This window comes from Balaenoptera physalus (assembly GCF_965194825.1).
Source record: "Balaenoptera physalus genome assembly, chromosome: 11".
Lineage (NCBI taxonomy): Eukaryota > Metazoa > Chordata > Mammalia > Artiodactyla > Balaenopteridae > Balaenoptera > Balaenoptera physalus.
The window spans coordinates 34,231,499-34,243,419 of NC_138896.1; the positions used below are offsets into that span (position 1 = coordinate 34,231,499).

General features: G+C 55.1%; 1 protein-coding gene across 1 annotated transcript; it reads left to right on the forward strand.

Annotated features, from left to right (window-relative positions):
* The first annotated feature begins 221 nt into the window (after positions 1-221).
* LOC309638357 (trem-like transcript 2 protein) lies at positions 222-7,604 on the forward strand. Its single transcript, XM_082414194.1, has 5 exons — positions 222-502; positions 2,605-2,925; positions 5,440-5,860; positions 6,933-7,039; positions 7,341-7,604. Exons 1-5 carry the CDS (start codon positions 448-450, stop codon positions 7,433-7,435), a joined length of 999 nt encoding a protein of 332 aa, XP_082270320.1. The 5' UTR covers positions 222-447; the 3' UTR covers positions 7,436-7,604.
* The last annotated feature ends 4,317 nt before the right edge of the window (positions 7,605-11,921 follow it).

An 11,921-nucleotide genomic window follows, 5' to 3' on the forward strand; every position in this document is an offset into this window, starting at 1 on the left:
AGAGAATTCCAGGGAAGTCTGTGCCTGAGGTTCTAGAAACCTCACACTAGCCCCCTAGATGAAAAACTGGCTTCAGAGGCTGGCATTCCTAATGGACCAGATTCCAGGAGGGAATCCAAAGAGGGTGAGGAGTCTGCTGACGCTGAGAGCCCTGCCTGGGCTGGGAGGCCCCGGACCGGGTGGAGCAGCCACACCTGCCTGAAGTTTTGAGTAACAGGGGGTGGAAACTGCACCAGCACCGCCCTCTCGCAGGCCCTGCGGGCCCCTGCGGTCTGCTGGTCACAGTGGGTCCCACAACTTCCTCACTTCCCTAAATGGGCAACTTCATATTTAGAACCCCAGGTCTTCCCTGGCAGCCCCAAGTGGCACGTCCAGCATAGGCCTGGGGCCCTAACCTTGGATCCCTGCCCCCTGCTGGACTTGTGCCCGTCCCCACTGCACGGCGCCATGGCTCCCACCTTCCTGCTGCTGCTGCTGCTGTGGCTGCAGGGCCCTGTCGCAGGTGAGAGGGTGGGTGGGTGGCTTACGGGGGAGGGAGTGGTCTGTTCCTGGACCCCCTTCCTGCTTTTCCGTGCTCAGTGATCTTGTGGGGTTGGAGGAGGAGGCGGTCTGGCTGACCTAGTAGCTCCTTACCAGAGACCAGTAAGAAGGTTCCCTCCTAGTATCTGGCCCCGGGCAAAGCTAACCCAGGCCTCACAAACTAAGATAAAGCTCTGGACCCTCTCTGCATGGGCCCCTTTATCTGCCTGTCTTCCTCAGGACCTCTGACCAGGGCCACTCCACTTCCTCACACACAACAAGCCCTCGTCCCTTGGCCTCTGTCGGGAAAGTCCTGTTTGGTTCCTACGGGAATCATTACCTTACATGTGTGCGCTTTGAACTTGCTTTTTCTTGGAATGTTTATGCCACAACCTCCGTCCCTAGCCCCTGTCCTGGGGTGGGGGTAGGGAAGCAATCCCTGAAGCAATCTCTCCCACCCCACGGCTACTAAATGCTCCTTGAGGGGGCCTCACCCAATCCTGCCTTGCTCGCTGCCATGACAACCAAGTTACCATTTCCTGTTCAGTTCTGGGCACCTCCTGTGTGAGGGGTGGAAGGTGGGCATACATAAACACAGTGCCCTGGAGACCCGTTCCAAGGTCGCCCTATCTGTACGCCTCTCCCACAGAGACCCGCTTTTCCAGAGCAGAAGAGTGTCCCCTGGGGTCCCCCAAACCTGCCACCTGCCAAATAATTGAGTTGGATCATTTAACTTGCGTGGGACAAAGTGATACGAGAGAGGGCGTTACCTTACTCCAAGCCTCAACTCTAGTGGCAGCTGGGTTGGAAACTAAGGTGGATGTCTGGGGTGCTGGGCCCTTGGCTATCACAGCTCTGGGTTCCATTGGGAAAGTCTGGAGCAACCTGCATTTGGGAGAAGGAGACGTGCACTGAGCATGTACTACATTCAAGGCACTGTCCTGGGGCACAGTTCTCAGAGCCAGCCAGAGACAGATAAGAAACAGAGACATTAAGTGATCTGCTCACATGGTTAGTCAGTGGTAGAACCTGAGTTTTAACCTATGTTTATTTAGACTCCAAAATGCTGTCCACTCTGTCCTACTGGGGAGAACTGTGTGCGTGTTTGCAGAAGGCTCGGAGGGTGTTCAAGGAGGAAATGCCAAGCTGAGGGTGGGTAGAGCGCTGGAGGGCCCTCACTGCAGCTTTCTCTCTCTCCGTGTCCCCTGATTCACCACCCCAGCCTTAGTTCTACCCTCTCCCCATCAGACCACGGGTTATGAAGCTCACCGACCACATCTTCTTCCTAGGCATAGAAGGCAACATATGAACAGTGAATAATTGTAGAATTCTTTGGTTTACACTCCACTGGGAGTGTATATAAATGTCTGGGCATATCGGATCTACGGGTTTTAGGTAACTAGAATATTTTAAAATTAGACATCACCTAGAATGAACTCAGACAACTTGCTATTTAAAAGATGACTAGAGTAAACCTGTTTGTAAAACAAATAACTACTCAATATTTTCAAAGATTGAATTTTCTTATCTACCTAGGTTTGTTGTGCTCTGGAATTTCAGAATGATGACTTGCATTTGGTTTGTGTCTCTGTCTCATTGAGGGCAGGACCTGACTCTTTCCCACAAGACCCTGAAGACAGGGCTTATGACTCTCCCATCAGACTAGAAAATGCCGCAAAGAAAACGGCTGCGTCTGCTGAAGTTCCCTGAGTGTGAGGGCTGAGTTTCCTTCATTAGACTAGGGGCTCCCTGTGGGCTACGCCTGTGTCTCCACCATCAGACTAGGAGTCCCCAGAGGGCTAGCCCTGTATCTTCCTCATCATTTTAGGATTCCCCAAGGGCACAGGACTACTGTCTCCCCCATCAGTCTGGGAGCTACAGGGCAGGGCTAGTGTCTCCTCCACCAGACCAAGAGCTCCCTGGAGGAGAAGCCCGTGTCCCCCTCCATCGGAGTTGGGCTGTATTTCTTCTTCACACTCTGAGTTCCATGACAGCAGAGAAATATCCACCTCCTCTCCCTTCACCACGAGCTTCGAGTTTCAAGATGCTTCCTTCCTCCTTTCTCAACAAGTCGTGTCTCCCCAGGTGCCCCTGTCGAGAGCGTGTACTCCAAAGTGCGGCACTTTGAAGGGGAGACTCTCTCTGTGCAGTGCTCCTACAAGAGCCGCAAAAACCACATAGAGGGTAAGGTTTGGTGCAAAATCAGGAGGAAGAAGTGCGAGACTGTGTTCACCCGTGTTGGGGTGCAGGGGCCGCGCTATTTGCTGCAGGACGATACCCAGGCCAAGGTGGTCAGTATCACCATGGCGGCCCTGAGGCGCCAGGACTCGGGCCGGTACTGGTGCATGCGCAACAGCTCTGGCATCCTCTACCCTCTGATGGGCTTCCTGCTGGAAGTGTCTCCAGGTGAGCAGGCCTGCTGGGGCACTGGGATGCTGGGGGGGTGTCCTCCCCGCCCTGTACTCCACTGACATCAAATATAACAATAATAATAAGCCATCAATAGGCATGATGTACAGTGGGGTTTTCACAGTTCCTTTACAGACACCTTCATGGGCATTCTTGTCACCCTTTTACAGATGAAGGAAATGAGATCTAAAAAGTCCTTGCGGCTCTGACTTTGTCCAGGGTCACAGAACTAGCAAGTGGACGAGATGAGATTAGAACTCAGGACTCTCTGTGCTTGTTTTATTCAATCATCTGTTCAGTATATATCCACTGAGCCCTGATTCTGTGCCAGGCACTATTCTAGGCTCTGAGGATACAGTGGTGAGCAAAACCAGACCCATTCCTACCCTATGGGAGGTGACAGGCAATAGCACATTGTCAGATAAACAGTTGCAGATAACAATAAATGTTCTTAAGAAAATAAAACAATGTGATGAACTAGAAAGTTCAGTGGTGGGGGAAGCTACTGAATTAGTGGGGAATCAGAGAAAACCTCCCTGAGCAGATGACATCAAGCAGAGCCTGCGTGTGATGAGAGCTTTCTAGCCCTGTTGAAAGTGGGTGATTCAAAGGGCTTTCCAGGTAGGGAGAATTGCATGTGCAAAGTCCCTGAGGTGAGAAGAAGCTGGTCCATATTGAGTGTGGGGCAGAGTGATAGAAGATGAGGTTGGACAGGCAAACAGCAGCCCTAAAGTCCATGATCTGGGGTTTGAGTTTTATCCTAGGTAGAATAGGAAGCTATGGGAGAGTTTAGATGAGGTGATATTGTGCCTTGTCTTTAAGATGATCAAAACTCTCCCTTGAGTATAGAAAAAGAGAGGAGGGCCAAGAACGTAGCCCTGCGCTCCTTCCACATTTATAAGATGGGAAAGGGTGAGGAGCCAAAGAGCCTGCAGAGAACAGCCAGTGATTGTGAAACTTATTATCCACCCTTCCCTGTCCCCCTAACCCAACTGCATCCCCATCTTCTGTTGGGTCTGAGCTAGGGTAACTGCTGTCTCTAAGATATGGAGCAAATCTCATCCCTTCCCTCTCCGGTTCTGATTTAGCCCTAGGGAAGTAGTCGAAACCAGTTTATTGAAGTCTTAATTTGTAGGGATACAAACATGAAATGGTTTTATTTTTCCCTTAGTGTATCCCTCTGTTGTACTATGTCAGATCTCACTTTCCATCTCTTAACCACAGTTTGGGGAGATTCCAACTTTGCGGACCTTTTCAATGATTAGGAAATAAAAAATGCACAGGCAATTAAAAATGCGAATCTTCTAGCAATATATGCTCTTCCAGTCCCCCTTGAAAACCAGGTTTATGGCCCCAGGCACTTGAAGTGGAGAAGGGGGACTGCTGCTGTCCAACTCCCCCTCCTTCATCTCAGGAGGGAGGGAAGGGGCGCTCCTCTCCATCACCTCCCCCTGGTCCTGCCCCTCCCAGCCCCTTGGTATATTGAGGCAGGGATGAAGGAGAGGGAAACGGTTGTGTGACTTCACTGACCCTTGTAGGAGGTCTCTCTCTGTTGGATGTCACTCCTTTTCTGCCCACTCTTAGATCCTCTGTGTATGAGTTCTTTGAAATGTCCTTTGGGGGGTCTTCACACTGCCGAGTAGGATGATGTGGGAGATCTGGCTCCAGATCAGCCCCTTCCCCCATCCCCACCCTCACCAATGCCACTTGTTCTGGTTCCCTTGCCCAGAAAGGGAAGGTCCCGCGCCTTCCACGGTGACCATCTGGTCCTCAGGAGTGCATCCTTGCATGCATAGTAGTGGGATGCAGCAGCAGCTAGCAGCAGCCCTCTCCCCCTCACCATCCCTCTCTCTTTATTTTCCTGTTCCCTGATGAGAAAGACTCAACACTGCCTTCTAGACTGAGCCCTCACAGCTCCTACCACTCCCTCCTCTTCCACCATCCAAAGTCCAGCCTTCTTCTAGCAAATGGGATGATAAAGGCCTGAACTGATGCACGAGGGTGGCAGGACCAGTTCCTGTGTCTCTTAATAAGCCCCCAAGGAAGGCACCTGGCCCTGCTGCTCACGGCGTTCTTTGGGATCTGGGCCTTTGATGCTTCCTTGTCCTCATCTCTGGATCCCAGTCGCCAATCATGGAGCAACTGGGAAAGTTCATGTTCAACATCAGAGCAGAGAAATCTCTGACTTACAGGAATGAGGAAGGTCCAGGGAGTGACAAGAGAGATGGGGGTGGGGAGGGAAGTGTCCTCTTGGCCCAGGTGGCCTGACGGGGGACACTAAAAATTTTGTGAAAGACTCTTCCTTCTTTCCTGTGCCTACTTCCTCCTCCCTGACCTCACCCTCTGAACAAGCACACACCTGGTCCCTCAGCAGAGCAGAACCCTAGGTCCAAGGTCAAGGAGCAAGACAAGGACAGGTCCTACCCAGACAAGTGTGTGGGCTGCCGGGAGCTGCTTCCAGCACCAAGGCCCCCAACTCAGTCGCACTTTCCTCCCTCTCTCATCCCTCAGCCTCCACGACCAAGAGAAACACTCCTCTTACGAAGCTGCCCACCATCCTCCAGAGTGGAACTGTCGTCACAGCTGGCCCAGCCCTCACCTCAGGCCCTGATGCCCCTTTCACCACAAGCACGACGGTGTTCACACCTGGACTCCTCACCTTGCCTAGACTCTTGCCCTTCCCTGCCTCAGGGAGCATCAGACTGACCTCTGTGACGGGCTACGGCTTCACTGGCGCCAGTCCCTCCACCACGGGGCCCAGGAGGACCATGGGGTCCCAGACAGTGACTGCGTCTCCCAGCAATGCCGGAGCCTCCACTGCTGGCCCAGCCTCCACCCCCACTAAGGCTGGGCACCTGTGCACCACGGGATCGCCCACCACAGGAATGTGCCCCACTGGCAGGTCTCTCCTCAACCAATTATCCCCCAGCAGGTACCCGGGGGGCCTGGGTTGAAGGCCATTTTCCCAGACATGGCAACAGTTCTTGGTGCCTGAAGAGACCCCAAGGTGAAATGTTACAGCAGACCAGCCCCTTTCGCCCACCGGGAACTCAGTTTGGCCTGTTGCTGAATGGGAGGTGGGAGAGGGAAGCTGGGATGGACATGGGACAGAAATGAAGGCAGTGGGAAAGGAGGTCAGGGGCTGGGTCAGCATAAGAGTCTGTGGATGAAGAGGAGAGCGTAGGGACCGGACAAGGGGAGCAGCCTGGGGAGTAGGAAGTGGGAAATGGGGACACTTTAATTTGAGTTCCCTGAGGAGTGGACTCTGAGACCAGGATTCACATTGTATTTGGAACACTGGAAAGAGCATGGGGAAGTGAGACAGGGAAGGGAAGGCAGCAGATAGAGAACTTACTGAGGCTGCTTATCACTGTGGGCAGCAAGAGCTCAATCCCGTTGGGGAGACTCTAGGGTCCAGTGTCTAGCAGCCACCTGGAGGGCAAGGGAGCTTGGGTATTTATACACCCACTCTCTTGGTTATTGGTAGAGGGCTGCCTGCCATGTGTGGCATGGAGAGCACCAGTGACCAGAGAAAGCCCTCAGGCCAAAAAATTTTTAAATGGAGTTGCTGAGGACTGGTGTACATGGAAGTGATACAGCAAGGGAATATAGGCAGGGCACCTATAGCATCTGTTCCAGAGGACAAAGGTGGGAAGTGCCATCCTCAGTCACCATGAGGAGAGTAAGAAGGTTGGTTTCTTCTGTCACAAATGGGGGTCTCTTAGAGCCCTTGTCCTCAGCAGATTTGGGGGAATAATGGAGGAGAGGTACTAAAGTGGAGAGATGCTTCCCTTCGCTGGGGGTAGGGGGCTGCACCCCTGACCTCTGAGCACCTCACTTCCTTCTCCCACAGGTGGGCCCCCAAGGAACAGAAGCCATCACTCCCCGCGGGGACTGGCAGGTTTCCCCTGGTCCCACTCCTCTCGCGTGGTGTGCAGAAGGACGTGGGCCAGGGTGGGGCACCCTGGTGCTCACCTCCTCCGCACTCTGTCCTGTCTCCGCAGGCACCAGGACTTCCATCCTGCTGTGCTCGTGGCGGTGCTGGCCTTGCTCCCAGTGCCTGTGATGCTGGTCGTGGTCTATGGGTTCTGGAAGAAGAGGCACATGGGAAGTGAGTAGCGCCCACCCTCCTGGTCCCCCGAGGACAGAGCGCTGGGGGGTTTGACACCCTTTCCAAAGTGCCCGACTGCCCTCGGTCCCCAGGCAGTGTGTCCTCGCCTGTGTCCAGTCAGGAGGACCGTACAGCACCCAGGTGAGGGAGGTGGGTGGGCAGGCAGCGACAGCTTAGCGTAGCCTTCTGGGGCTGAGCCAACAGGAAGCCGAGGGCAGAGGCAGAGGGGCTGGGCTGGCCCAGGAGCTGTGGGTGGTGAGTAGGAGGACCGCCCTCTTCATCTCTGTCCCCATCCTCGCAGGCTACAGCATGTGCCGTGATCCTGCCAGATCCTGGAGGGACCCATCCACAAGACCGGAGCCTCCGTGGAAGCCTGCTTGGTCTGAAGCCACTTAACTGTATGGTGGGCAGGAGCTTCTCCCAGAGGGGTCCCGGGAGACCAGAGGAGGAGTGAAGATGGGGACCTGTCTGGATCCGAGCCAGGCTGGGGATGAGGACTGTGCAGCGCTGGACTCAGGCCTTCCCAGAACCGGAGGCTGCACTGCATCCGCTCAGTTCCCCTGGGCTGCCCGGAACCTGGCGGGGGGCAGGGGGCAGAGCAGGGGGCACCAGGCGGGAAGTCTCTGGGGGTGGGGGGGTAGCCACTGAGGTGATTCTGCTGAGAGCCACAGACGCCTGGGCCCTGGCTGGATGGCAGAGAAGCCCCAGGTGTGCTGTTTGCAGACAGAGACCTCAGCTCCCATAGGCCTTGGAACCTCTTACTATCAAGCTGATGGGGGGAGGGGTGGACAGCTAGGGCTGCCCTCTCCCCACCCAGGGCTCTGTCCTCAGTTTCCCTCTGCTCTTTTCAAGCGTCCCCATGCCCTTGGGGGAAGAAAGAGTCCCAGAAACAGCCCGTGTCCCAAGGGTCCCACCCTGGAGGAGAAGAAGGAACAGTGACTAAGAGTTGGGGGTCAACAAAGGTGTTGGGGATCCCAGAGCTGTCCAAGCCCCCCAGCCCCTGGGCCAAGTGTCCTCTACGGGGCCTCTGGATGGGCCCTGATCTGACTGTGGCTGCTTGTCCGTCGAGTCCTGGGAGCCAGCAGGGACCGCACTCCCGCTGCTGCTGCCTGCTGGCCGGCGCCTCCAGGGAAGGCTGTGACCGGGCAGCTGAGAGCCCCTCACCCGCAGGACCAGCCTGTCCCTGGACTTGCATGCAGAGGCTGATCAGGGCTCTCTCCCCCAGTTCCCACACCCTGGCTCCGGGTCTGAGCTCCTGAAGAGAACAGGGGGCCCTTGAGGGTCCACTGGAGGGGAGGCCATGGCTCAGAGAAAGGGGGGGTCACCTTCCCTCTGGGGACTTATTGTGCCCTGGAAAGAGAGGACCCACTGGTGACACAGAAAAGACAACTCAGAGCTGACCACAGCCTGGAGGACTGCCTGGGCCGGGAGGGGCAGGGAGGATGGAGCCAAGGAGCCTGGGCCAGGGGCCCAATAGCCGGGGGCGTCTGCCCCTGCCTCACTGGCTCGTGCCTCAGAGTTGGCTTCTTCTGCGGCGATGGCTGAAGAATATGGACTGGATTCCTCCCCTAGGGAGGGGTATCCACCACCCTGGAGCCACTGGAATGAGAGACTGGGGGTAGATGTGGCCTCTCCACTCTTGGCCTCGGGACACAGCCCTCCCAGGTGGGAGATCAAATGTCATAGTCAGGGGAGTGACACAGCTGGGGCCTTGGTGGGCAGCCAGCCTGCAGGTGCCACTCCAGGATAGAAGTGGGGAGAGAGGAAGGGGCAGGGGGCAATCCTGGGGGACAGCAGGGAGGCAGCACCTCTTTCCTATGCCCAGGAGAAGGCACTAGAGGGGAGACTCAGACTGAGGAACTGACAGACCTGGTGCCAGGACACACACACACACACACACACACACACACACACACACACACGCACACGGCAATAACCGTCCTCCTGATCCCGGTGTGTAACTAGGACGGGGTTTATTCTCCACCCTAAAACCACACGCTGACGGCCCTGCTCCAGCTGAGAGCGGGATGTTGGTGGGTGCAGAGGCTCAGGACCGGGACCCAAGGATGCCACCTGTCACTGTGGGACCCTGTGCAAGTCACTAACCATATTGGGCCTCATTTTCCCTCTCTTGTGAAAGGGGACACTAATTCCTACCTCTCAAGACTGTTCTCAGGATAAAATGAACTAACACGAGCCTCATACACTGAGTAAAAGCCTCATGCTGCTTGGTCCTCCACTTCTTGTCCAGGTCTAATGCTTGTCACATTCTACTTTTAAAACCATCGGATCCTATTTCTCTGTTTTGTACTTGATGGGAAGGGGCTAGGGAGGGTGCAGGGGGACATGGTCTGGTCCCAGGAGGTGGGTCTGGGCCCAGGCAGAGGCCTTTGTTACCTGATGTCATGCCGGGTAGCTGCTAGGTGGACCGACCATCCTTATTTGCCCAGGATGAGGGGCTCCTGGAACCAGGCAAACTCCCACCCGTGGAGCCTGCTCCCATGTGAATCCATGGTAAGGAAGGACACAGGGTGCTGAGAAGGAGGTGCAGACTCTGTCCCCAGCTTCCCAGCTCTTATGCGCCAGGGTGGCCTCTTTGGACCTCCAGGCTCCAGGACATTTTACCCAAACCCTGGCCCCTTACATCCTCCTTTCTGTTTGCCCTTCTCCCCGGAGCTCCAGGGGTATCTAGATCCCCAGCAGATCCAGGGCGGGCAGGTGCAGGGCAGGGATGGGTATCAGGCCAGGGCTGCTATTGCCTTTGGTGGACGAGATGAGGAGTCTTCCTGAGCAATGGCCTGAGACTATGGGACATACCTGCGAAGGGCTTCCTGTCGTGGCCAAGGGAAGGAACAAATACAGGAAGCCCAGCACCCACGGATGTTCACTCTGTGAGCCCTGATCTGATCCCACAGGACACATGTGTTCTTGCTGTGAGGCCAGCAGGCAAGCCTGAGGTTCACAGTCCCAATGGCTGCAAATGTGCTTTTCACTCTGCATCACCCTGGGTAGGTGGACGCTGCTCTGTGCAGCCCGGCTCCTCCTTCAGGCTGATGGGCTTCTTGCCCCTGTGCTGGGAGTAGTGAGGGAGGAGGCAGCCTCGCGCCTGGGGCAGACCCTTCCCAGCACAACCCCCCTACCCCCACCGATTGACACAGGGGGTCTGAAGCCCCGGCACCCCCTGCCACCTTGGCAAGTTCTGAAGGGTATCCCATTTCCAGAATGGCTCCCAAAGTGACCTGAACTTCCTGTGGCCCAAGGGCAGCCTGACTTCTCCTGCCTGTCCTGCTTCCCCTGCCCTTCTTTTTCCCAGCCTGGTCCCCGAGCACTTTAAACTTCCTGGTGCTAATTGCTGCCTCAGAGTCTGCTACCCACAAGCCCAATCTGCCCCTCTGCTTGTTTACAGGGTTGTCTCTTTTCTTTGTTGTTTCTCTATTAACCATAAACGGCCTGTGACAATTGTTTTTCTGTAGCTCATATAAAAACAATTTAAAAAAATGTGTTTGAGTAGTGTGGCCTTTCAACAAACACTATGGAGTGACTATGGCAGGCTGGGAGCTGGGGCACAGGGATGACCTGAGGGGCAGAGATCCTTTCTCCTCCTCTCTCCCTCCCCCTCCTTCTGCACCCATCTCCCCCTTCCCCTCCCCTCTGATGTTCCTGCCCCCAGCTTTGTTCTCTCCCACCCCTGCCAGGGACACTCCCTGCACCTCCATTCCTGGAAATGACTCTCCATCTCCCTTCCCCTCTTCCCTCAGTCCCCACGGAACTTCCCAGTTCCCAGGCAGGCCTGGGCGGGAAGTCTCTGACCCCTGGGGACCTTGGAAGTGTCCCCTAACTCTGTCATTCACCTTCAGCCCCTGCTTTTCTTCGGTGGGGAGGAGAAAGTTGAGGCTTGGGAGGAAGTGGTAGGAGAGAAGGGAGAAAGAAGGAGGAAAGATAGGTTCTTAATTTGTTACCAAATCCAAGCTCGTACTTCTTCCCACACGACGGGCCAATCCATGGAGAGACAAGCTGTTGGGACAAGGAATAGCGATTTCATTTGGAAAGCCAGCAGACAGAGAAGATGGTGGACTAGTGTCTCGAAGAACCACCCTTGCCGAGTTAGAATTCAGGCTTGCTTTATACTAAAAGGGGAGGGGGTGTGGCTGGTGGCTGCAAACTTCTTGGTGCCGGCCAGACCCTGGAGGGGATGTGATAATCCTTTGTTCTTGTAGTTGTCCACATAGGTCAGGTCACCATGTTCCTGTAAATCTCCAACAAGACAAATGTGATTCTCTGCTGTGCAACTCTGTATCTCTATATGAATGGAAAAGTGTTATACCTTTAAAGGTCAGAGCCTCGAGAATGGGCTATTATGTATATTTCAGGCTATAGACAACATTCTTAACTCCAAGCAAAAGCAATAGAATACAAAGGTGAAAGTAAAAGAAACAGACCCAATATGGAGTCAGGTTTGTTCTTCCCTATTACAATTTCACCATGGTTTCCTCCTGGGCTTTTATGGCTTTCTCCACCCCAGAGCGAGGGAGACAGGCTGACGGGGAAGAGGCTGGGCACAAGAGAGCCAGAGTCCCCTGGAGCCTTGATCTAGTCTCAGATGTAGCACCTGCAGCTGAGGGTCCCACCTATAGGCCAAGGTCTCCCCCTCTTCTCCAGGCAGGCTTCGGTGGATGGGCTGAATCCCCCTGGCTCTGGGTTTCTCTTCTCAGGGGCTTCCCTGCTCCCTTGCTTCCCTCCCCCCATCCCAACTCAAGAAGAGGGCCCATGGCCTGGGAGGCCACATACCTGCTGCCACCTGTCCTGCTGGTGCTCTTGGCCTCAGATGAGGGGCAGGCGAGGGGGGCAGAGGGAGCAGGTCAAGAGGAGGGGCAGATGGCTA